The 22,864-nt window shown below is 55.1% G+C and overlaps 1 protein-coding gene across 1 annotated transcript; it reads left to right on the top strand.

Annotated features, from left to right (window-relative positions):
• Positions 1-490: 490 nt before the first annotated feature.
• On the top strand, positions 491-21,091 carry ALKBH5 (alkB homolog 5, RNA demethylase). Its single transcript, XM_006213821.4, has 4 exons — positions 491-1,435; positions 9,081-9,161; positions 18,515-18,670; positions 19,438-21,091. The coding sequence occupies exons 1-4, from the start codon at positions 672-674 to the stop codon at positions 19,613-19,615; spliced, it is 1,179 nt and encodes a 392-aa protein (XP_006213883.4). The 5' UTR covers positions 491-671; the 3' UTR covers positions 19,616-21,091.
• Positions 21,092-22,864: the final 1,773 nt, after the last annotated feature.

Here is a 22,864-nt window from a genome sequence, read left to right as displayed (position 1 = left end):
ACGATGTCGTGACGCAGCGTGGCGACAGCGTTGACGGCGTGAGCACACCCCTGCGGAGGGAGCCTTGCGGCCGCGGAGGTGGCGCGGCGAGGAGGCAGGCTGCTGTTTGGCGGTGCTCGCGGAGCCCGTCAGCGGGTGGGGGAGGGGCGGTGGACGGCGAGAGGCCCCCGTCTGCGCGTGCGCCGGCACCTTCGCTGACCCGGCCGCACGCGCGCGCATGCTCGCTGCTTGCGGAGCCGCGGTGGCTGGCCGCACTGCGCGTGCGTGCGGAGCAGCCCGCTGAGGAGCGGCGCTGGCGGACGTCGGGCGGGCGGGTGGCCGTGACGTCGTGAGGAGCGCTTTAAAGTGCGGGCCGGGCCGGGCGTCCGAGGGTCCGGCCGGGAGTCGGGCCGAGCGTCCGCGGCCGCCGTCCGCGGCATGAGGCTCTGCCGGCGCCCCTGCCCGCCGGAACTCGGAGAAGGTAGAGGAGGAAGCCTGGTCGCCGCCGCATGACCCACCGCCCCTGAGGCCGACGCCGCGCCGCCCCTCGACGCCCCTGACGGGCGGTCCGGCCTCGCACGCGGGCCTGGCGCTGAGGACCCCTTCGGCCCGGGGCCCGGGGCGCGGCCCCCAGAGCCATGCCCGGCCGCCCCGCCCGCCGCGGAGGGCCCTAGAGCAGCGTCGCGGGGGCCATGGCGGCCGCCAGCGGCTACACCGACCTGCGTGAGAAGCTCAAGTCCATGACGTCCCGGGACAACTACAAGGCGGGCAGCCGGGAGGCCGCGGCCGCCGCCGCCGTGGCCGCCGCCGCCGCCGCCGCCGCCGCGGCCGAGCCCTACCCGGCATCCGGGGCCAAGCGCAAGTACCAGGAGGACTCGGACCCCGAGCGCAGCGACTACGAGGAGCAGCAGCTGCAGAAGGAGGAGGAGGCGCGCAAGGTGAAGAGCGGCATCCGCCAGATGCGCCTCTTTAGCCAGGACGAGTGCGCCAAGATCGAGGCCCGCATCGACGAGGTGGTGTCCCGCGCCGAGAAGGGCCTGTACAACGAGCACACGGTGGACCGGGCCCCGCTGCGCAACAAGTACTTCTTCGGCGAGGGCTACACGTACGGCGCCCAGCTGCAGAAGCGCGGGCCCGGTCAGGAGCGCCTCTACCCGCCGGGCGACGTGGATGAGATCCCCGAGTGGGTGCACCAGCTGGTGATCCAGAAGCTGGTGGAGCACCGCGTCATCCCCGAGGGCTTCGTCAACAGCGCCGTCATCAACGACTACCAGCCCGGCGGCTGCATCGTGTCTCACGTGGATCCCATCCACATCTTCGAGCGCCCCATCGTGTCCGTGTCCTTCTTCAGCGACTCGGCGCTCTGCTTCGGCTGCAAGTTCCAGTTCAAGCCTATCCGGGTGTCGGAACCTGTGCTTTCCCTGCCGGTGCGCAGGGGGAGCGTGACTGTGCTCAGGTAACCACCTGGGAGGAGGCGGCAGCCAGTGGGAGCCCGCGCTTTGCACTTCTGCCCCATTCTTCTGTTTGCGGAGTGGGGTGGGGGGCAGGGTGGTGGTGGAGAAGCGGGGAAAGGGGTCTGCGTTTACGACACGTGCAGTGGGAAAGCAGGGAACAGGTCTAGAATTCTAGTATTTGGAGGCCAGTTTTGACGAGGTCACGGGCTTGACCGAGAACTAACGTAAAGGCATCTTTCCAGAAGATTAATTTTAGGAGCTTCTTTCCTTTTGTGATTTTTTAGCAAGTCACTTTTCCTCTTGGGGCCTCCATTTCCAAATCTGTTTTTTTTTTTTTATTAACTGGAATTATTATCTGAAAGTCTTTCCAACACTATTAGTTTCGGGTTGGTTGGTTTTTTTTAACGAGAATGTATTCCTGGATTCCTTAGCAGAGAAGATAGTCACAGAGGAAGGCTCCTGAGAGTATTTAACTGATACACGGTCTCCATTCCCAGGAGGGGCAGTGACTTCCCTGGTGTTGAACAGATCAGTGGTTGGGCTGGGAAAGGTGCAGCAAGCTTAAAATTCAGTCTCTTTTGGCTGCAGAAGTGCCCATTCGTTCTTTGTGAGAATGTGTTACCTGTCATCAGGACCATATGAAATAAAATAAAGCTGGTCTCTTTACCTGATATTTGGCCTTGTAGTTGTGTGAGCAGAACTTAGGTTCTTGGCCTGTTTTGGGTCCCACATCCTGCTGAGAATTAGCTCAGTACCCTGGCCCCTGGAGAAGATTGCCTGCTGGAACACCTTTGCTATTTATACAAGCAGAAAATTTATTTGGAAGCTGCCTCCTTCCATCGCTGAAACAAGTAAATCTAGCAGAGTACTTCAGTAATCCTCAAAACCTCTTAGGAGATCTAGACTGCAGCTGTTCAGAGCAGCTTGGTTGACCACCAAATTCTAGTACAGGATCAGGACACACTGCGGTCTTGTTGTGAGCAGCTTAACCTCTGAGGTTCGCTCAGTGCCATGGGCTGCGTCCATGGGGAGAAGCAGGGTCTGGGGGGCACTTTTAAGGCGTGAGACAAGTCTTAGATCTCATTTAAGTTGAACAGCTGAGGCTGCTTCCATATCTGGGAATGGCAGCAGAGTCTTGTGGTATCCAAGGTCTCCTGATGGGAAAGTTTGGGAAGTCAGTGGCAGCAGAAACAATAGTTCGGCTTCCTTGTGCATCAGAAGTTAGAGGGCCGCTCACCTCTCAGCTGCCCCCTTGTCATTTGGGCTTCCAAGCTTCTCCTCAGATATGTGAGGTGCTCCCAGATTTGAGATAGGATTTCCAGGGAAGACTCTCCCCAGTGGTCTGCTGTGTAAGGCAGTTTGGGGTCAGTCTTCATTGAAGGATTTTCATGCTAAAAGGGTCTCACATGAGGGCCACTTGGTCTCTTAACGGGCTGTTAATTTCCCACATAGTCACACGTCCTCAGGGTTGTAGCAGAGGGTCTAGCAATGGTCAGGTGTGTGAAGGGGAGGTCACAAGAGGCAGTTTGTGGCTTTGAGAGTCCCCTTCCCTCCAGCACACACACACCCTGTATTGAAGAGAAGTATCAAGTTCTTAAAATGCAGGTCTGTTAGTGATCAGCAACAGGATTGCATCATCAGGAAAATTCTCTTCATCTTTTCCTTAGAATAATAAAGCCCTCAGGCTTTCCCAGTCTGTTCCTCCTGGATCCTAACTTGGCCGTGGAGTAAGTGTGGGAGGCTCAGCCGTGTCCTGAAAAATGTTGCCCCAGGCTTTGAATCCAGCTCTCCTCTTATTTGCTTTGGGATCTTGTGGGTGTTTTGTGAGCTGGCTCTCTCGTCTGTAAAGTGGAGGTGATGCCAGCTTCCAAAGCCTGTTGGAACTCAGTGTGGTGATTTGGTGTCTGATGGAGGACCTAGCGCAGGGTAGATCCTTAACTGGGTGCTTTCATACACAGCCGTCTAACGCTCCCCTGTTCTCTTGCTGGGGAAGGGGCTAAGGGTTTGGTGAAGCCTTAAACAGGGCTCTTCCGTTCACGGAGTTCACTGCCCAGTGGAGGCCACAGACAGGTAGTTATAGCCCAGGAAGGTAACTGATGGAGCACATTGTTGGGGGACATCTTGGTCCGCTCTGGAGTTTGGAATTTTTTAGGAGGAAGTAAGCTGTACCTTGAAGGTTGAGTAGGAGTTAGCCAAGCAAGGAAGGTGGGGGTGGAGGGAGCGCACAAGTCTATGGCGACAGAGCCAGGGAGTAGACATAGGTGAGGGGGAGATGCTGACTTGAGGCTTGTGGAATTCATTACTAGTTCTCTGCTCCAGCCTGGACCTAAAGTGGAGATTCTGGTGAGGCATGCCTGGTAAAGCTCTTGGTTAGAGCTTCTCCACAGCAGTGCTGTTGACATCTGGACCTGATGAATTCTTTGCTGTGGGGACTGGCCCGTGCGTTGGAGGATGTCGAGAAGTATCCCTGGCTTCTGTCCACTAAATGCTAGTAGCACCTACTCTGACAACCAAAAATGTCTCTAGACATTGCCAGGTGTCTCTTGGGGGTAAAATCATCCCCACCTGAGAGCCGCTGCTGTCAGGTTCTGGACACCCCACTAATTTAAATCCCCTGGCACCTGCTCACTTAGCACTCTCAGCTTACTTGGTGTGCAGGTGGGTGAACACCTGCCTGTTAGTAGCGCCTCTTTTCAGATCCTGCTCAGGCTCTTCCCCAGGCTGCTACAAGGGGATGCTTTCTTTCACTTACTGGTGTGTCTCCCAGCCTCAAGGTGATGAGCCGTAAAGCTGCAGATTGGAAGGGGCTGATGAAGACAGTGCTTCTCTGCAGATGGCGGAGGGGGGTTCTAGTAATTCTCATCTGACTCAGACGCCTTGTTGGTGGCAGTGATGTCTGTACCCATCCAAGGTACCATGGCAGAAATACAGTTTTATATTTAATAGTTGTTAGCACAGATCTTGGTGTATGGCAGACATTGACTCAGCAGTGTTTAAATGTGGGCATTTAGAGCACAGCTTCGCAGACCCTTCTGGAAGTGCTTCAGACTTCTTTCCAAACCCAGTTGGCAATTTTTTGTTTGTTTTTTTGGGGTTTTTTGGTAACCTTCCCGTGTTGGGCTTGAGTGGGTGCGCTCTTAATGCTGTTCTCTAGGGCAATAAATATTTTTTAACCTCCTCTTTATATCAGTTCATCCTGCATTCCTTCTTTTGTTCTTTGTAGGTTAAATGACAGATTAAAACAGATTTCAGTTGGATTAATTAGAATAATTACCTTAAGGCTAATTGCTTTCTTGCTGCTATTTTTAATCACTGTTGCATGGTTGGTCTGTGGTTGTGGTGGCCACATGCCCAAAGACCCAGGCCTTAGCCACCTGTCTGGAAATGACTATTGCCCAGTCGTGGGGCACGCGGAGCCTGTGACTTCCAGATATCAGTTGATGTTGGGTGGAGCGGGCACCCCTGTCATTTCTGGGCTAAGGGTTGATCTTGCTCAGCTGGTTGGAAGCAAAATTTAGCTTTCTGGCTTAATATAGTTGGGAATGTAGGGCAGATAGGTGCTGGGCCACATCTCTTGTGTGGAATCTTCTTATTCTGTGGGAGGGGGAGGAACCTGGGAATGAAACCAGAGGTGTTCATTCTCAGGAGGATCTCTGGGCCAGGGGGTGTTGGCTGGCCTTGGTTCTGCCAGGCCTGACAAGATGGCAGAGGGCAGCAAAGGAAGGAAAGCTGACTTAGTCATGAAGCTCAGAGGTAGCAAAAAATAAATAGGCCATAAAAATTTCAGGGCCGGCTGGCCATTTTCAGCCCGGCCTTGGTGTGCAGGCGTCGCTGAGATAGGATGCTGGCTCTCTGGAGGCACGGGCTCGCCTTGGTGGACTTCTTCCATGCGGGGGGTAGGTGTATGCATATCCTTTGCCGAGGTCATTGAGGCCCCCAAGGCAGACTAGACCTTGTCAGCGGGAAACACGGATGGGCTTTTCTTCCTACCCCTCGTTACCTAGCCGTCCCCCTGCTCCCAGCAAAAAAACCAAAAAGCAGAAACCAGTGTAGCATAGACACCAAAACTAAGAGTTTGTTTGGAGTTCCAGGGCTACTGTTTTAGCTGTTTGACTTTGGGCAAGTTACTTAACTTCTCTGGGCCTTAGTTTACCTCTGGAAAATGGGGCTGTTGCTGTCCTTGAGTTATTACTGAAGATTGCATTTCTTTAACAGTGTTGAAGTCTTGAGATTCAAATGAAGTATCTCAGGAGGTGAGCTTCCTCTGCTGAGCTGCTTTCTGTTTATTTCTTGATGTGTACAGAATTAGGACTTGGAGCAGGTTGATTTTCTTCCTTCTGGGTTCAGAAAGCCCTAAGACTTCTCATAATGTTAGGCTGTGTGTCATCTTGGAGGTTCAGGTGTGGTTGTAACTTGAGCCTGAGCTCACAGTCCTAACCTGTGCCCCAGGTGGTTGGGCTGCTGCCCCTAAAAGCCTAAGCGAGGTCCTGCAGGCCTGTGGGGCCTGCTCATGGGTGCTGCCCAGGGCAGGGAGCTCCAGCTGGAGGGAGGCTGTCATTAGGCAGTCCTTGGCCAGTTTGTCCGTCGTTGTCTGGCTCTGTTCTGTCCTGGGTGTAGAAGAGGAATGGTGGCCACCTTGGAACTGTGTCTTAACAACTCTGTCTCCAAGCTTGTCCTCTCGAGGAGAGGTATGCAGTCCTGCACAGCCCCTTATAAAGAGTCTTCCAGACTTCTTTGACCTGCACCTGATCATCTGTGGAAGGACTTGCTGCAGTCTGTTTTGCCGATGTAGAATCTGAGTCTTCAAAGCAATAAAAAGTTGAGCATGTTTCATTTAGTGTTCACTACGTGCAGAGATGAGCAAGGCCTTTGCAGAGCTTCGTCTTACAGGAAAGACGCAGTTTCCACCAGGCTGAACAGTAGCAGTAGAGGGGCTCGGGTGGGCAATGTGTGGGAAACCCAGCCTGGGGGACTTGAGAAAAGCTTCCCAGAAGAGGAGAGACTCTCGAGGTACTCTAAGGCATAGTCCTAATGGGTGACAGCCAGGTTCTGTTGCTCTGAATGCTGTGGCAAGCTGGCCTCTGCTGCATGGGGTTGGGGGAACTTGGGAGGCTCAGCCCAGGCCAGTACCAGCACGAGGTATTTCCTCCTCTCCTTTCCCTATGAAAACAAAAGATCAGGAGGCACTGAAACTTTCTTCATGCCAAGGGTAGGGCTGGACCTAGGGCATATTAAATTTCAAGCTGGCCGACTGAGACTTTCAGTTTCTCTTGTAGCGAGTAGGTTTCTTAGTGGTAAATAACCCTCTGTGGTTTTTGCTGGACACTTTCTGCTGAATTTTGGGCAGAAGAGCTTCCCTTGGTCAGGACTTTGAGCCTCCCACTCCCAGCAGAGGCTGATACTCTGAGGAGGGGTCAGTAGACTGTGTCAAGCTGCCAGGAAGTTCTGGAAGACCAGTGTTCGTGAGCTGTTCAGGTCGGGGTCAGTGAGTGCCATGGTCATTTCTGTGGGCCTCTGCAGTCCTGCCTCTCCACTAGTTCTGAGACCTGGGCTCGGTGGCAGGAACCTGGCTTGGCTTGCTCTTCGTTCTAGAGCCCTTTGGGAGGGAGGCGGGGGCAGTTAAAATTTGGCCAACATCTTGCGTTGCTCCTTTTGCATTATGGAATGCGGCTCCTTGTTGAAGATGGCAAACCAGGGACCGTGGCAGGCCCTACAGCCAAGTCAGACAGATTGGTGACACTTGTCAGCAGCAGGGACGGTTGCCCACAGCCAGGACTGCAGATTCAGGCCTCAGAAATATGCCTCTTTGGGAAAGTCCTGTGTTTATTTGGGACTCCCCCAGAGGAGTGACAAGAGAGAGCATAGAACAAGATTTAGAGCTCCTAGCCCAGGGGATGGGGCCCAGGAGGTCTCTGCTGGTGGGCATGGATCAAGGTGGTCTGGGGCCCCAGCTTGTGTCAGATGCTCAATAAATGGGAGTGGGGCCCCAGGCACCCTGCATTATCTAACTGAATTCTCACAGAAGCCCTGTAGGTAAGCTGCCACTGCTCCTCTTCGGAGCACCAACCATGAAGATGTGTAACTATAATTCTGCCTGGGTGAGGGGGACACTGTTCCCCTTTTAAAATGTCATCATTTGTGGCCACAGAGGAATGCCTAAGTTAGCATAATCACATGACCACCTCAAAACCTACTGATGCCCCTCCAGATGGAGACCTGAGGTTTCTGCCCAGCATGTCAGCTAAGGCGACAAAGCTCAGGTTATAACGTAGGCCTTTTCAACTCCTCGATCCCTATGTGGCATTTCTCTGTGGGCCTACAGATGTTAATAGGTGTTATTTGAGAGAAGGTTCTTTGGTCAGTGCTCAGTTAAAGTCAGGAGACTTTTGCTGTAGTAATTCTTGGATCCTTTAACAATACTAATGCTTTTTTAAGCTCCTCAATATTTTCCAAATTGATTTGACTGTGGACGTTTGTCCATCGTATCTTGTGGGACTGGTGTTGACAGAGAAAATTGAAAATCTCTGATTTAGGATCAGCTTGGAGGGGAAATCCCCAAAATAAAGGTCCTTATCTCTGCCTCCCTGGCTTGGCCTCAGATCAGATTTCTGAATCAGAAGTGCTTCTCTCTTAGACTTTAGTTTTCATTTGCTCTTGCATCCAATTCTTGCCCATGTTGGGTCAACTTGGCCATTTTGAGGAGTCCTTGCTAGGCCTGCAGTGTTTCTGACAGTTTCTCCGTGTTTTCAGCTGCCTGTGAGAAGGGAGCTGATTGGCAGCCGCAAGGAGGAAGGTTTGTGGTCTGGGGGTGTCAAGGGAGTCCTGAGCAGGAGGAGGCCGAGAAGGTGCTCACCTCCCGCTAGGCATGAGGCTGTTGGGACTGCCTTGGCTCAGTGGAGGGACTTGGGTGATGCCTCTTGGGTGCTGTGCTCCCAGCGAGGGTCTGCGAGGGGCTCAGGAAGCTGTTTATGCCCAGAGTTTCAGGTCAGAAAGACATTAGCTGTGAAGAGGACAGTCATCTAGCCACAGTCAGTGGTCTGAGTAGTTTTAAAAATCATGTATCTTGATGAAACTAAATATTTGAATGTGATGGGAATTCTTGAAATATTCAAACATAGCTGTCTTCAAGATTTTGGATCCCCTCAGATGAAGCTTTTTGAAAGGTTTTTTTCCAAGTGGACAAATTTTCTTTTTGAACATTGCAGCCTTAATTCTCTCTGGTGACCCAGTGCTGCCAGGGTCTGCTTTGGCCTCCTTTGCGAGCCCAAAGGTGGGGAGGGGGAGAGGCATTTCTTGTCTTTTCACCAGCGTCTGGCCCAAGTCATTCCATCAGCCTCCAAAGCCACTGAAGGTGTTCCTCTAGGGGGCCCTTTGAAAGAAGGGCTCCTGGTCTGTGCAGGGAGATTCCTGCTTCAGCTTCTGCTTTAAGACCTGCCTTTACGTCACCCCAGGTGTTTCTTTAAGTGGTTTCTGGGTGAGAGCATCCTGGTGCTTAACATGTTACTTGTTTCCTTGTTAATCTTTGAACCTCTCAAATGGTGGGGCAGGGGTGGCTATAGGACCTGGACCATATTTCTGTCTCTTTACCCGCAAGAGCTCTGGTTGTCTATCCCCCTCCACACTCACGTGCTCTGTGTTTGTTTTCAGTGGATACGCCGCTGATGAAATCACTCACTGCATCCGGCCTCAGGACATCAAGGAGCGCAGAGCTGTCATCATCCTCAGGAAGTAAGTGCTTGGTGTCTGGAGACGCAGGTCTGGGCTCCCGGAGGACCTGGCTCCTCTGTCAGTAGCATGGCAGCCTGATGCCTGGGCGAGGGGAAGGCTGTAAGATCTCATACCTTTTGATTTGAATTCTGTGAGAATAAAGCTGTTTTTGTCTTTTTTTTTTATCAGAAAATTAAGTTCTGTGGCTGTTTAACTAGGGAGTTTAGGGCTGAGCAAAACACATGTTCCCAAGTGTTTGTGGGCACAGTCTTGAGACAAGATTTGGGGAACACTTCCAGACCCCGCCCCCCCCACCTCTTCTTTCCCCACTGCCTTGGTTCTGATTTGTCACGTGTGCTCTCACTGAGTATTTTTAGATTGTGCCTTAGCAGCTTGCTTTAAAAATGCCTGGGTTTTCCCTTCTGGGAGGAGTGGGGAGTGAGGAGGGAAGTGAGGAGGGGAGTGAAGGTGGGGTTGGGCTGCAGTGCTCCACAGGCACATGGCTGGTGGCTGTCCCTCCTCCTCTGGCCGGGGTCGGGGGTATGCTGACCAGCATTGCCAAACCTGGCCTCTCCAGCACTTCTTGTCTTCCTGCTCAGAGGGTGAATGGACCGAGCCAAGCAGATGCTGGGGCAGGTTAATCCTGCTTTGAGGCTCGAGTCCTGAGAGGCCGGCTGATTACCTGGTGTCATGTAGACCTCAGGGAGCAGAGCAGGACCAGTGCCAGATCCAGGCTGGAGCAAGATGCCTTGTAGCTCGCCTTTTTTTTTTTAAATTTAAGTAGACTTTATTTTTTTAGAATAATCTTGGATTCACAGAAGGTTGTGAAAACAGCAGGGAGTCCCCCCGTACCCCGGACTCCACTTCCCCTGCTGGTGACACCTTACGTTGGGGAGGGGGCGCGCTGACTGCCGTCGAGAAACCAAACTGATCGGTGATGATTCACTGAAGTCCATCCTGTGCCCAGATTCCCTGGCTTCCCTCACGTCCCTTTTGTGTCCCGGGATCCCACGTCACCTCAGGTCCTCTCACTGTGACAGTTTCTCAGACGCGCCTTACTCTCACACACTGCGTAGAACACTTGGGCGTGTCTGGTGTTTCTCTCCTGGTTACACTGGGCTCCGGGTTTTGGGAGGAAGTGCCGTCTCCACACGACGTTTCCAGTTACGCTGATCTTGAGCACCTGGCTGAGACGGTGTTCGTCAGGACTTTGCCTCTCAAGTCACTGCTGTCCCCTGCGCACACCGTCCTCTTTGGAGGACATCGCTTGTGGGGCCCACACAGGAGGAGTGGAAGTTAGTGCCGCCCCCGTGAGGGCGGAGTCGCCTCACAGATTCCTCGGAGCCCTCTGTGCCGGGGATTTTGTGTCTTCTCCCTTCTTGTTTGTGTCTTTAGTCCCCGTTTCCTTACGTCAGCATGGACTCAACAGTATTTACTGTATGCTCACCTTGTCCTAGTTTGGGCCATTGGGAGCTCTTTTTTTTAAGTACATGCTTAATTTTCTGGCTTGCCATCTTCAGTCTGTGACTTTGGCATCTTGGTGTTTTGGGTCCAGAACTCCAGAGTATCATGGTGGTGACATTTCTTTGGCCTGGCTCTGCCACTTTGCCAGGTCAAAACATTGAGTCTTTGTTTTCTCATCTGTGGACCGTAGATGACCCAGACTTGTAGGACAGTCCTGTGGTGCAGGCAGAGCACTGGGCACGTAAGGGAGCTCCAGACACAGGGCAGCTTGGCAGCTGGCAGCCTCTCTCCTCTAGCTTCGGAATATTCCCAGGGTTCATCAGAGGAGGAAGGGTTTTTGTCTGCCCTTTCAGCTTTCATTTCCTGTGATTCCCGGCACAGTCCAAAACCCAGAACCCAGATGGAACCCAAAGTACAGCTCCCTTCTGGCCTTTCCTTCCCTGTCATTTCTTCTGAGGCTGTACCTGGCACCTCCAGCTGTAGCCAGAGACACATGATCCACCTCGGCAAGGAGCCTGGAGAAGAACTCCCAGGATGATGTAGGACCAGAGCAGCAACTTCCCAGCTGTTCTCTTCCAGCTTATCCCAGGAAAGTCTTCACTGAAAGTGCAGATGGAAGTGGTCAGTTCATCCTTCTGACTCTCCTTCCTCTAGAATGGTGGCTCCCTCCCTGACTGCCCAGGCAGGATGCTCCTTGGTGGAGCTCAGAGTCTACGCTGTTAACCAACTCCCCCTGGGAGCTTTTTGGCCAGCTGAGCCCCTGGCAGTAGTATTCTGACCTCAGAGAATGGCTGTTTGTGGGCGACTGAGGCTCTTTGACCTTCTGACGTGAGTGGGCCCAGGAGCCAACTAGAGGCTGGGCTGGAGGGCAGAAGCACAGGATTTTGGTGTAAGGGGGCTGAATAGGGGTGGGGGGTTTCTCCCCAGCTTCCTGGGCTACAGAGCTGGGGAAGTGCCCAGCTGTAGGAAGCCAACGCAGGGGACCAGAGGGAGAGGCAAGGGCAGCTCTGTTGCCTGCAGAGAAAATCCAAGGACTGTCCATCCAGCCTTCTCTCTTGATGTTTTCCGTGTGGTCTTCTGCTCCCTTACGTTAAAGTCCCTGCAGCTCCTCATGTGGCCCGTGGACTTGAGTGCAGTGTGGGCTTTGCCATCTGATCTGTTCACCTTCTGGTCCACACCTACCCCTCAAATGACCCACATATATACACTGAAGGTTGGTTATCTAGCCATCCTTCAGGGCTCAAGGGTCAACTATTTTAACATGCAGGAAGCGTTGCATTCACACTGGTAGCCCTCTCAGCTCACCCGTACCCCTTCAGACTGTCGTGGCCCAGATGCTTGCCGTTGTGAATTGCCACAGCTGTGTTCTGTTGGGGGCAGGGAGATCCCTGTCATCTGAGTCCTGCATTGAGGCTGGTCCAGAGCAGGCACCAGAGGAAGACAGTTCAGGTTGGTGAGGAGCAGCAGCAGGTAGAAAAGGACAAGCTGGTGACTAGACCAAGGGGGAGTATCCTGGCTCAGGTGCGGCCCAGGCATCAGCGACGTGGCCTTGGTGGGCGCCTGGCAGACTCGATGTCCTCGAGTGAGGCGCATCACGGTGGTGGGATCTGAGCATTGAGCTCGGCCCTGCTCCTCAGGCAGATGGGGTGGAGCCAGCCCTACCTTCTCTTAAGTGTGGACAGAGGTTGCACAGGCTGCTGGGGGAGGACCGGGCGGCTCTGTCACCGGTTCAGGTCTATCAGCACTGGGGTAGTCTTTCTAAGGGCCTCACAGGGAACAGTGGGCGGCCGTCAAGTGTCTGGTTCAGCAAGACTCAGCTCCTTTGAACGTGAATGACGCCGAGTCTTCAGGTCCATGGTGCCTGGTCCCTCGCCAGGAGGCTGGGAGTGACCCTCAGGGAGCTTCCCTGGGAGTGCAGCCCTCAGGCCGCAGCTCAGTGTTGTAATCCATTAGGGGTCACCGCTGGTAAATGGCTGAGTGAGGCCTTGAACCTGGGTCTCCTGTCCTGGGTCTGTGGCCCCTTGGCGGTCTGCACGGTGGAGCACCCAGGTGCTGCCCCTGCCCCAGTGTGTCTCGGGCAGACACTGCGAGTTGGAGAACCTGGAGCCTCACGTGCAGAAGGGCCTCCTTCTCGCTTCTGCTGTGCGAGTAGAGAAGCTGATGGCTGAGCTGTTCTAAGTGACAAGGGGGCTCCTCTGTGGGGTGTGGGTGAGGCTGCAGCTGCCGGCAGGTTAGCTCTTCAGTACACCCAGCTTCCCTGAGTGTCCCTGTTTCCCAGGCCACACAGGGCAGGCTGCCCAGGATACATCTTTGTTGGTCATTCATACTCCCGGCAGGGAAGCTGGACCTTTCTGAAGGTGTGGTTAATTAAAGTTTTAAATTACTAATTGGAGAACCAGGAGGCTGGCCATCTTCTAGTGTAGCAGGGTGTAGCAGTCACTGGGGGCGAGGGAATATTCCATCTTCCCCACAGCTCCCTGACACGCAGTCCTCAGGGGACCTTCGTGCTGCCCTGTGCCAGGCACCCACCTGCTTGGTGCCCGGCGCAGAGGAGAGTGCTGCCCACACGTTACCCCTGAGAGTAGAGGATGCGAACTCTGTTGGAGAGGGGCTTAGGCAGGAAGTGAGCTGCCTCAGCTCATGCGGCTGGTCTGGAATGGTCTTTAAACAGGGATTCCCGACTGGGAACGCCAAGCACCTACCATGCACAAGACCCCCGAGGCAGGCATGCTGGAGGCTGAACGTTCCCCTGGTGCCACGTTTGCACTCGGCTGGCGCTTTGCACACCGGTACCAGATGAGCAAAATGAGCACTGTCCTGAGAGCGCAGTGTATATCCACCTGGGCCCCGCAGGAAACAGTAACGAAAGTGACATCCAGCTTCGGAAGGTCATTGGGACGGGCTTGGGAGATCTGGCTCCTGAGCTAGAAACTGCCCGCCAGGCAGAAAGGGTGAGCTGGAAGGCAGAAAGGTGGGGCGTCTAGAGGGCCCCTGTCATTGCAGGGATGAGGGGAAGGAGGCCCTGGATCAGCATGTCACCGGGATGTGGCTGTGGGCCCTCAGGGCCTTCTGGTCCAGGGCACCCAGGCTCTTGGTGTTCAGGAGGCCCCCCCCCCCAGTTTGGCCTACAAGACTTGTATTCCTTCATGGTTAATCTCTCCAGTTAACCAGATAAAATGGCTCAAGGTGGCTTAGATAGCCTGTTTCTTTGCCTTTGGTCAAGTGGAGCTCAGCTCAGGGTGGGCTGGAGTTGGGGAAGGCAGCTATGGAGGTTCATTTGCCAAACATTAAACAAAGCTGGTGTGTGCCAGGCTCTGTGCTAGCGCCTGGAACGTAGTGAGTGTGGAATCTTCTCATCCCATTGTCCTTTGGGAGAAGGCAGACACTTAGAGCCTTGCCAGGGACTGGTCAAGGAAGGCTTTCCAGAGAAGTGTCACCTGATGTGTGGGCGCCAGGCAGGCTTCGAAGAGGCTCAGGGGAAAGGCAGGTTGGGTGGAAGAGCTGCCCTTTACAGAGGCTCGGAGCGCGAGGACACGAGGCAGTCCGTTCTGGGACACAGTGGAGATGGGTGGAGGGCCTCGTGCTGCGCGAGGGATCGGGAGGGCCCTGGGGAGCGTCGTCGTGTGGGAGCAGTGGGGTGAGAGCTTTGTTTAGGAGAGGTTGCATGTGGGAGGCTGAGCTAAATGGCCTAATTGGTCATCCAGGCCCAGGGGTCCCTGAGGTCAGAGGGGACCCTCCCAGAAAGCAGAGCAGCAGAAAGTGAGGCTGCATGTGGAGGAGGGGAGGGTGCGGAAGGAGGGCGGGCTCTAGGCTTTGTCCCTCAGCTCTTGGTTTCCCTGACCAAGGCCAGTCCTGAGACGTTGCCCCAACTCAGACCCCTGCTGTTGCTCCTGTCCCCGTGGTTCTTGTCGACTGTACCCAGGGTTGCCCACCTTTGTTCTTTTGTGAGTCTAGGGAGTGTGTGTGTCTACAACCTGCTCAAGGAATAAGGAGGCAGCGACACCGCCAGGAAGTGTGACTGGCTTGGGCTCCTGGCCTAGGCTCTGTCCCTTCTTCACAGACTACAAGTTGGTTATGTGAGCCCTGCTTTTTCAGCTGTAAATTGTGGCAGTTGTGGGGCTAGGGATGATTAAACTGAGGAGTGCTGTGTGTGCTTTTCCCAGTCCCTTCCTCACCATCGCCTACTCTGATCTCGATGGGTCAGGAGTAGGGGATGAGGAAGACTGTGTTCCACCGGGCACAGTGTGAGCAGAGAGGCACATGCCACAGGAGGACAGGGGAACTCAGAGCCGTGTTGTTTAGCAGCTCAGGTGCGGGAAGGCAGGCGTGGTGTCTGGCCTGGTGTCCTGGAGGACAGTGGGCCCTTACTGAGGCCTGACCTGGAGGATCCCTGAGTGCCTGTGGTCCTGGCCCTGTTGTCTGCCTCCTGGAGCCCTGGGTTACGCTTGTGTGGTATGACGTGGCGGTAACTAGGTGAGGCGACTTGGAGAACCCTTTGGGGCCTGAGTGTTTTGTAGGCCTGGGTGTGGGGTGTTCTGCTAGAAGCCCATGTGCTTGGGGTGCCCTCTCTTTGGCTGATAACACTTATGTGTCCTTCAGGCTCCTTTGATCATAGCCAGTTCTTAAACCTGTGTCAGAACTGCCATGCAGGAGAGGCAGGAGTTGGAGAGAAGCTTGATGTTGGAGGGAGGTTGGTGGGAGATGGGAGGGTTGGGAGCTTTCACAAGAGAGACAGGTGCAGGTCTGGGCTGTGCGGGGGTCTAATACCCTGAAGGGCTGGAACTTAGACCCAGGGGCCCAGGTCACTCGGTAGACAAGGAGTGCTCAGACCGGCTGGCATGCTACTCCCTGCCTCCTCACTCCGTTGGCAAAGCAAGACTTGGTAGCGCAAGAGTGCTTGTGAGGGTAGAGCCAGAAGTTGTGGGTGATTGGCAGCAGGGCCTGATGTGCAGACTGGTTCCCTGTCTCCCATTAAGTGCTGGTCTGCTGGGACAGCTGTCAGCTCCGCTGCAGTGAAGAAATGCCATCTGGGCTTCAGGGGCCGCCCTGGGGTAGCAGCTGTGTGACCAAGGCCAGTGACTGGGTCTCTGACTTAGTGTTGTTCCCGTCTCGACAGTGGGCACATTGGGCATAGCCCTCCGCCCCACAGTGAGCACTGTCCTCCCCCCTCACAGTGGGCATAGTGCTCCCCAGCAGCTTCTCGGAGGACGCCGTGACTGATGAAGCATGAGGGCAGCACCTGGGACAGTTGTTCCCTCCCTCTCAGGTCGCGTGTTAATGCTCGGCCATCCTCCCTTGCCTCCTAGGCCCAGTCCATGCTTCGTCCTGGGGCTTTCCTGACACACCTGGGTTCCTTCCTGTGACACCTGGATGTTGACTCTGATCTGTAAGGCAGGAATACCCAGACCCTTCTGTTAAAACTGGGCTTCCTGCCTCCAAGCTTGTGACTGTCCACTGAACGCTGGCCTGCTCCCTGGGAGTTGGCTGCCCTTTAAGAGGGGTGTGCTCTGCTGCTGGTGGGCTCTGGGCTGGGGATCTCACTCTCACCTGGTCTCTGGCAACTTGGTGGTTTTTTGGAAGTGGAGAGAGGGCAGAAACTCCTCCAGCGGTTCTGAGATGTACTTGTAACAGCCCTGGGAGATGTGTCAGGAGCCCTTTTGGGCCCCAGAGCTCATACCATCCTTAAAGTGGGTGCAGGCAGCTGGGTTTCTGGTGGGGCCACCTCTGACCATTGCTTCTCAGGGCTGGCCCCTGATGGTGGCAGAGGTGTTGCATGGGGGAGCTGCACCCTTCCCTCTCTTCCTCCTCTCAGGCAGCTGGACAGCAGCAGAGCTAGTCCATGTCCCCGGCCTGTCTCCCCAGCCTCTCCAGCAGTCCTAGACCCACGTGAGGGGCCGACTGCCCGAGTAGCAAGCGGCTCAAGAAGGGTGGGGCTGCGCCAGGGCTCAGTTGTGCCAGCTGTTCTCCAGCCATGGAGGTGTGGGGGCCAGGCACTCCTCTTGGTGGCTCTGCTCTTCTCTGTCACTGCCCAGAGGAAACCACTCCACGGCCCTGGGCCCCAGGGTCCTGCCCACTCGGGCTTTCCTGCCTGGGGCGTGTGCTTCCGGGCACCTGGAGGGTCTTTGTGTCGACTTATCTGGGCAGTGCCGGAGGCACTTTCCTCCTCTAGCTTCAGACCCTGGAGTCCTCGAAGTGGGAGTTTTTTGGCTGCTCCGCATTTGGTATGAGCTTTCGGGGATCCGAGTCTTGGCCTGCAGAGACGAGGCCCTGTGACTCCAGTGATTCTGGTTCCCACCCTCAGATCTGGGCTGGCCCAGCACCACCTCTTCCCAGTGCCCCTCAACAGAATCCTGGCCTTGAAGGAGGCAACTTGTCTTTGGTCTCTAGACCCTGAGAACTGGAAGAGGCCTTTGCTCACATGGGGAAACAGGCCCAGAGAGGGGTGGTGCCTGGCCTAGACTCTGAGTGGCAGCATCAGGGCTGGGCCTTCTTCCTCTGGCTGCTGAGTCCTGCTTCCTCAAGTAGGGGTGCCCAGAGTGGAGCCTGAGACCGGTGGGCTGGTCAGTGCAGCGGGGCTCCCTCTGTATTCCTGTCTAAGAGGTCAAAGCAAAGGGGCAGGGACAGTTGCCTGCCTGCCTGTCCACCAGTTTGGGCCCGAGGATGCCAGAACATTGATTGCCTGCTGGAAAGGCGCCCCCTGCTGGCCTCCAGCGAAAGACCCCTGCCCAGGTTCAGAGCTTGGTGATTCCTGCCTGCCAGGCTTGGAGTCTCACCTGGACTAGACCTTCCTCCCAGGACTCCCAGAATGTGTGACTTCCCTCCTTCTGACCCAGTTTTCCTGACTTGACAGCAGGACAGCCAGTGGGGGTAGGGGGAGCTGTGAGGATTGGATGCAGTTGTCCCCAGGATCCCAAGGCAGCTCTCCAGTTTCCCTCCTGCTCTCTTCCCCCAGCATCCTTGTGAGGATGTCCTTTGAGTCCTGCCTGACCACAGCACCTTCTTCCTCAGAACCAAGCTGCTACCTTGTGCCCAGCAGCCCATGGGAAAGATGCCTTCAGGGTCTTCTGCCAGCTGTGCCCCATCCCTCCCTACCCCAGGCCTCTTTTCCTTGCTGTTAGCAGCCTGACTTGCTGGCCTTCTCTATCACACAAGAAGCCTCAGGGCTTCTTGGAGGTTTCCCAGGCCAGCTTCCTCCTGGCCTGACTTCATAAAGCACTTAGATCCCTGCCTGGACTGCCTCCTACCCAGATTCTGTCCCTTCTTCCCCGTCCATACTTGCATGCGTTTTTCTTTCACTGGGTTCCAGTGCTTGGTGGGGTCTTTGCCTTCAAAAACCCCCTGTCCTTGGCTTGGTCAGTGTCCCGGAACCCGCAGAAGCTTCCAGGTGGCTGTGGCGGGACCAGAGCCAAGTGTGAATGTGGAATGGGGCCCGGGCACTCCTAGCTCTTCCGCAGCCTCAGTGTTCCTGTGTGAGAGAGCAGAGAAGCTCTGGCCGGGCCAGAGAACCTTCCTGTCTTGGTACTTGAGGATGGGTGGACGTGTCTGCCGGAGTGCGGCACCCACCGGTGGGGCCCTCGGTTCTCTAGCACGTGGAGTGGTTGCCCCTGGGGGACCTGTGGGCCTAAGTAGGGTAAGATGGGGCCGCTTTGTCCAGCTGAGAGCACCCTGGGGCTTTTCCACTGGGGCAGCAGATCCATTAGAAGTCTCCAAACAGAAGTGTTCCTATTCCCTACTGCTAAGCCTGGACTTAGGAAGGAGGGTGTTTGCAAGTCAGCTGGACCTGTCCCGAGTTGAGCCACGAGGAGACCGAAGCACAGCACTGAGACTGCCAGCCTGAGAAAGAATTGGTCTGATAGGGCCACACCCTCCCCAGAGACCTGCCAGTGATCCCACGTGCATTTCCTTTGCAGGACAAGATTAGATGCACCCCGGTTGGAAACAAAGTCCCTGAGCAGTTCCGTGTTACCACCCAGCTATGCTTCAGATCGTCTGTCGGGAAACAACAGGGACTCCGCTCTGAAACCCAAGCGGTCCCACCGCAAAGCGGACCCTGATGCTGCCCACAGGTACTCCGCTTAGGGTCCTCAACAGAGGCCGGCAAGGCAGTGCCACAGTCTGGCTGCAGGCCAGAATGGGTGGGATGCCTGTGGTCAGTGGTTAAGAGCCTGGCTTTGCCCACCTTTCCAAAGCCCTAGGTCTGGTTTTCCAGGGCTAGTGGCATTCCTAGCTAAGCCTTGGCCAACGCCTGTACCTTCAGAGAGAAGGGGTTGGGCCGAGACACTGGCAGGTGGGAGTGCTTCGTGGCCCTCCCATGACTTTCCTCGTCAGTCCACCCAGACAGGCACTCTTGTGGGTTATAATGTTAGGAGGGAAGCTTGGGACTTGGCAGATAGCAGAGGATGGTATTTAAGCTGAGGCCAGGGGGATGGGCAGCCTGTGGGAAGGGCAGTCTGGGCAGGAGGTACTGTATGGGCTGAAATGCTGACGCAGGAAGAACATGGTAGTTTGGGGGGCTAGTTGGGGGTTAGTCAGCAGAGACGGGGGTGGGCATAGAGAGAAGGTGGTGGGGGTCTGAGAAGCAGAGGTTGATGGCAGGACCAGGCAGGGTCTTGAGGCTACGTTGGGGAAGGCCACCTTCTGTCCTAGGGCACGAGACTCAGAGCCAAGCAGGCCCCACAGGTAACTGGGAAGTGTCTCAAAGACCAGTGGCCACTGGCACCTGGTGGGCAGGACACGATGTCAGTGCTTCAGCCAGTGCTGCCCTGCGTGGAGAACCCACGAGTCGGGTGGCCCTGGGCCAGCCCTTGGGTAACGCGCACCCCTCCCCTTTCAGGCCTCGGATCCTGGAGATGGACAAGGAGGAGAACCGGCGCTCGGTGCTGCTCCCCACACACCGGCGGAGGAGCGGCTTCAGCTCGGAGAACTACTGGCGCAAGTCCTACGAGCCCGGGGAGGACTGCTCGGAGGCGGCAGGCAGCCCTGCCCGCAAGGTGAAGATGCGGCGGCACTGAGGCCGGTGCCCTCTGGGGACTCGGCCTGATCCTCACTAAGCTGCCCCTCCTTTTGTTTTGTTTTGAAGGTTTTTGTTTCTTTCTTTCTATTTGATCCTTACGTTTTTTTCCTTGGTTTATTGCCTGTTAAGGCTGAAGAACAGAATTGGCTGGGATCTGGTTCTCATGTTCTCAGTTTTTCTCCTGAATGGATCTAGAGGGGACGGAAGCTCATGCTGGGGTGGCCAGTAGAGGTGTGGGGGGCAGCCATTCTCATGTGGGGCCGCGTCAGGCTGGGTTTATTTAAGAGCATCAAAATGTTTTGGTTAAGAAAAATTCTTGTTTTGCTTTAAATGTAAATCTCCTCCGTGTTGTAAATGAAGTTCAGTCTCCTGCCCCCCATCCCCCACTGATGTCTGCACTGGGTTGAGGTCCTGCCTGCTCTGCAGGGGGCCTGCTGCCCTCCCACCTCTCCCCTGCTCTCTGGATGCCCCCTCCTCCTGCAGCAGTTGTTCGGAATGACCCAGCAGAGGCTTAAAAAGTGCCAGGCCCTGCTGCCCCAGAGCTGTTACTGTTCAAGACCCAGGGCTCCCTCCACACCCTCTGGCCTGCTCTGCCCACGGGTCCCTGGGCTGCTGAGGGCCCGGCTTCAGTGGTCCTGATCTCTCGCCAAGAGCACGCCTCTGCTGGGTTGCTCCTTTCAAGCATATGCGTGTGATCGTGCGGAACAGTTAGACTTGCCGTGTTGGGGCTGTTTTAGGAGTTGTTTCTAGCTGGAGGGGCTGGTGTCCTTCCAAGTCTAGCATTTGGGGTATGGAAAATTGTTGTGGTGTGTGGTAGGGTTTTTTCTTTTGTTCTGAGTTTTCATTTTTTTCCTTTGGTCTCCTGGCTTTTTCCTTTCCCTTTCCTTTCTCCACGGGCCAGCTCAGGCCTTCTCCCTGTCAGCCCCATAGGAGGGCACCCGCCTCCTCTGCCTGCCTGCAGTGCACATCCAAGGCCAGAGCTCAGGCCTGCAGGCAGGGTTGGTGCCTCCTCTGCCTCAGGGGCATGGGAGCTGGGGAAGGGCTTAAAAGAAATAACAACAAAAGGAAAAAAAAAAGCAAAGCCTTTGACAGTTTTCACCCACTCAGATCCTCGTAGGTTGCAAGGTTTTGCTGATCTGGGTTCATTGGGAATGTTTCCTTGCCAGCCAGGGCCAAGACCCAGGCCTGCTGAGAGCAGAGGCCCTCCCAGTCCCCGGGCTGCCACCATCCCAGGGGCCTAGTCTTACAGAGGCTGCAGACAGCTGGGGCAGCCACCATCAAGAAGCCCCTCTCGGGGGCCAGAACTCCTTTGCCAGCGTGGATTCCTCAAGTCGGGACTGCATAATAACTAAAGCAGTTGCAGTTTTATTTTTTTTACAGCTTTTTTCCCAAAAATGATTTGTAGTTGTGTGTGCAGCACTTTGCCCTGATATGTGTGCTCTACAATAAAAACCAAATCTAATATATTTTGAAACAGTGGTCTGATGCTGTCGTAAGAAAGGACTTGCCTTTGGTTCTTCCTTAACCCCTCTGTGTTGTCCTGAAACTCTGAGGGGCTGGGTGGCGGGGTCCATTGTCCACCAGGAACCCAGGGAACAGCAGCAGTTGCCGACACAGGGTTGAGGGCAGACTTGCCCAGTGCCTTTTCTCCACTGCAAGGAGGATGGACTTCGTAAGCCTTGCGTCCAGGTGCCCAGGGCACCGTGGGCCCCCTGGAGCCAGGAGCATACCCTGCTGAGTTCTGGAAGCCCTTCTTCCTGGGGTTGGTCAGAGGGGCTGTGAGCTGGTGGAGGAGGAACATGGTGTGAGCAAAGGCAGGGGAGAGCCTGGCCTTTGAAGAAAATATGCAAGAGGTTTTGCTTATTAAACAAATCCTTGAGTTTGAACTATTTGCTGGCCAAGTCCTCCCTGTGGCTCAGGAGGGAGAAGAGCTCTCGTGGCCCATGTTTTCAAGATGTGTGCAGTAGAGCTGACAGCTGTGGGGACTGGCATCTCCAGAGGAGACCCTGGAGCTGAGAGGGGAAGGTCCAGACTGTGGCTGAGGTGGCACATCCCCCATGCTGTGCCTGCGCCTGGATCTGGGGTCATGGGATGGGGGCTCATGGAGGGCAACGCTGCTGGGAGAGACTCTGCTGCAGCTGTGACAAAGCCAGACCCAGGATCTTCCTGGTCTGAGTGAATGAGGCCCTTTGCCCTACAGGATTGAGGGACAGGAGACTAGAGGAGAGGGCTTCCAGCCGAAGTGTGTCTTTGTCTTTGGTTTTTGTACCTCACAGTGGTTCCATGGCACCCCATCTCTGGGGCTGTGGTAGTCCTCTGAGCAGCCTCCAGCCGGTGGGGGTCCCATATCTGACTCCCTGAGTCTGGCTGTTCCCAGCTGTCTGATCTGCCGGGACACCAGCTGTTTGGGCCAGGTACTGAGTTCCAGCAGTCTCTGCCCCCAGCCCAGTCTTGGATCCAGTAGGTGCTCTAACAGCATCTGGCTCTAGCCCTTCCCATCTGGGGAGCCCGTCCCATTCCTCCAACCCCGACCCTGTTGTGTGGTGGGGGAAGCTGAGTGTCCGGCTGTGCTGATGAGCTCTGCTGAGGGTACAAGACAGACCTGGAGTGTCACATGCACATGTAAGGTTATTGTGAATCGTGCTGACAGATGTGTAGCGCATAAATTACAAATAGCAGAACACAGTGCTTTTTTTTTAATGAATTCTGTTTAGCCAGTCGTTCCTCACAGAACGCTTCCCCTGCGTTGTGCTGTTGCTGAGCTCCTGTCCTTGTATTGCAGCTTACCTGCGGCTGTAATTCAGCCATGGCGGGCACGTGGAGTTGCATCCCACCTGCTTGTCTTAGTCTCCCGGGGCCGCTGTAACAAATTACTACACATTTGGCGGCTTAAAACAGAAATTTGTTTTCTCACAGCTCAGAGGTCAGAAACCCAAAATCACTATTACTGGACTGCAGTCAAGGTGCTGGCAGGCTCCTGCTCCTGCCGGAGGCCCTGGTCCTCACCCCCGGTGGCTTGTGGTGGCTGCTGACCTCCTGGCCACATGACTCCTATCTCTGCCTCTGGTCTTGTGGCCTCTTCTGTGTACCAAATCTCTTCTGCCTCTCCCTCTAAATTACTGCACATCTGGATAACCAAAAATAATCTCTCTTTGTAATCTTGAACCACACCTGCAAAGTTAAAAAAAAATGTAAAAAAAAACCCCTTATATTCCAGGGATTAAGAATGGGGGCCAGTGTTCAGCCT

Source organism: Vicugna pacos, chromosome 16 (assembly GCF_048564905.1).
Source record: "Vicugna pacos chromosome 16, VicPac4, whole genome shotgun sequence".
Lineage (NCBI taxonomy): Eukaryota > Metazoa > Chordata > Mammalia > Artiodactyla > Camelidae > Vicugna > Vicugna pacos.
The sequence above is the reverse complement of the archived record's forward strand: the minus strand, read 5'-3'. Positions and strand labels throughout refer to the sequence as shown.

Coding starts and splice junctions, on each gene's coding strand:
- ALKBH5 (XM_006213821.4), top strand. CDS start 672: ATGGCGGCCGCCAGCGGCTACACCGACCTGCGTGAGAAGCTCAAGTCC. Junction 9,162..18,514: donor GCTGTCATCATCCTCAGGAA/GTAAGTGCTTGG, acceptor TTTCCTTTGCAG/GACAAGATTAGATGCACCCC. Junction 18,671..19,437: donor GACCCTGATGCTGCCCACAG/GTACTCCGCTTA, acceptor CTCCCCTTTCAG/GCCTCGGATCCTGGAGATGG.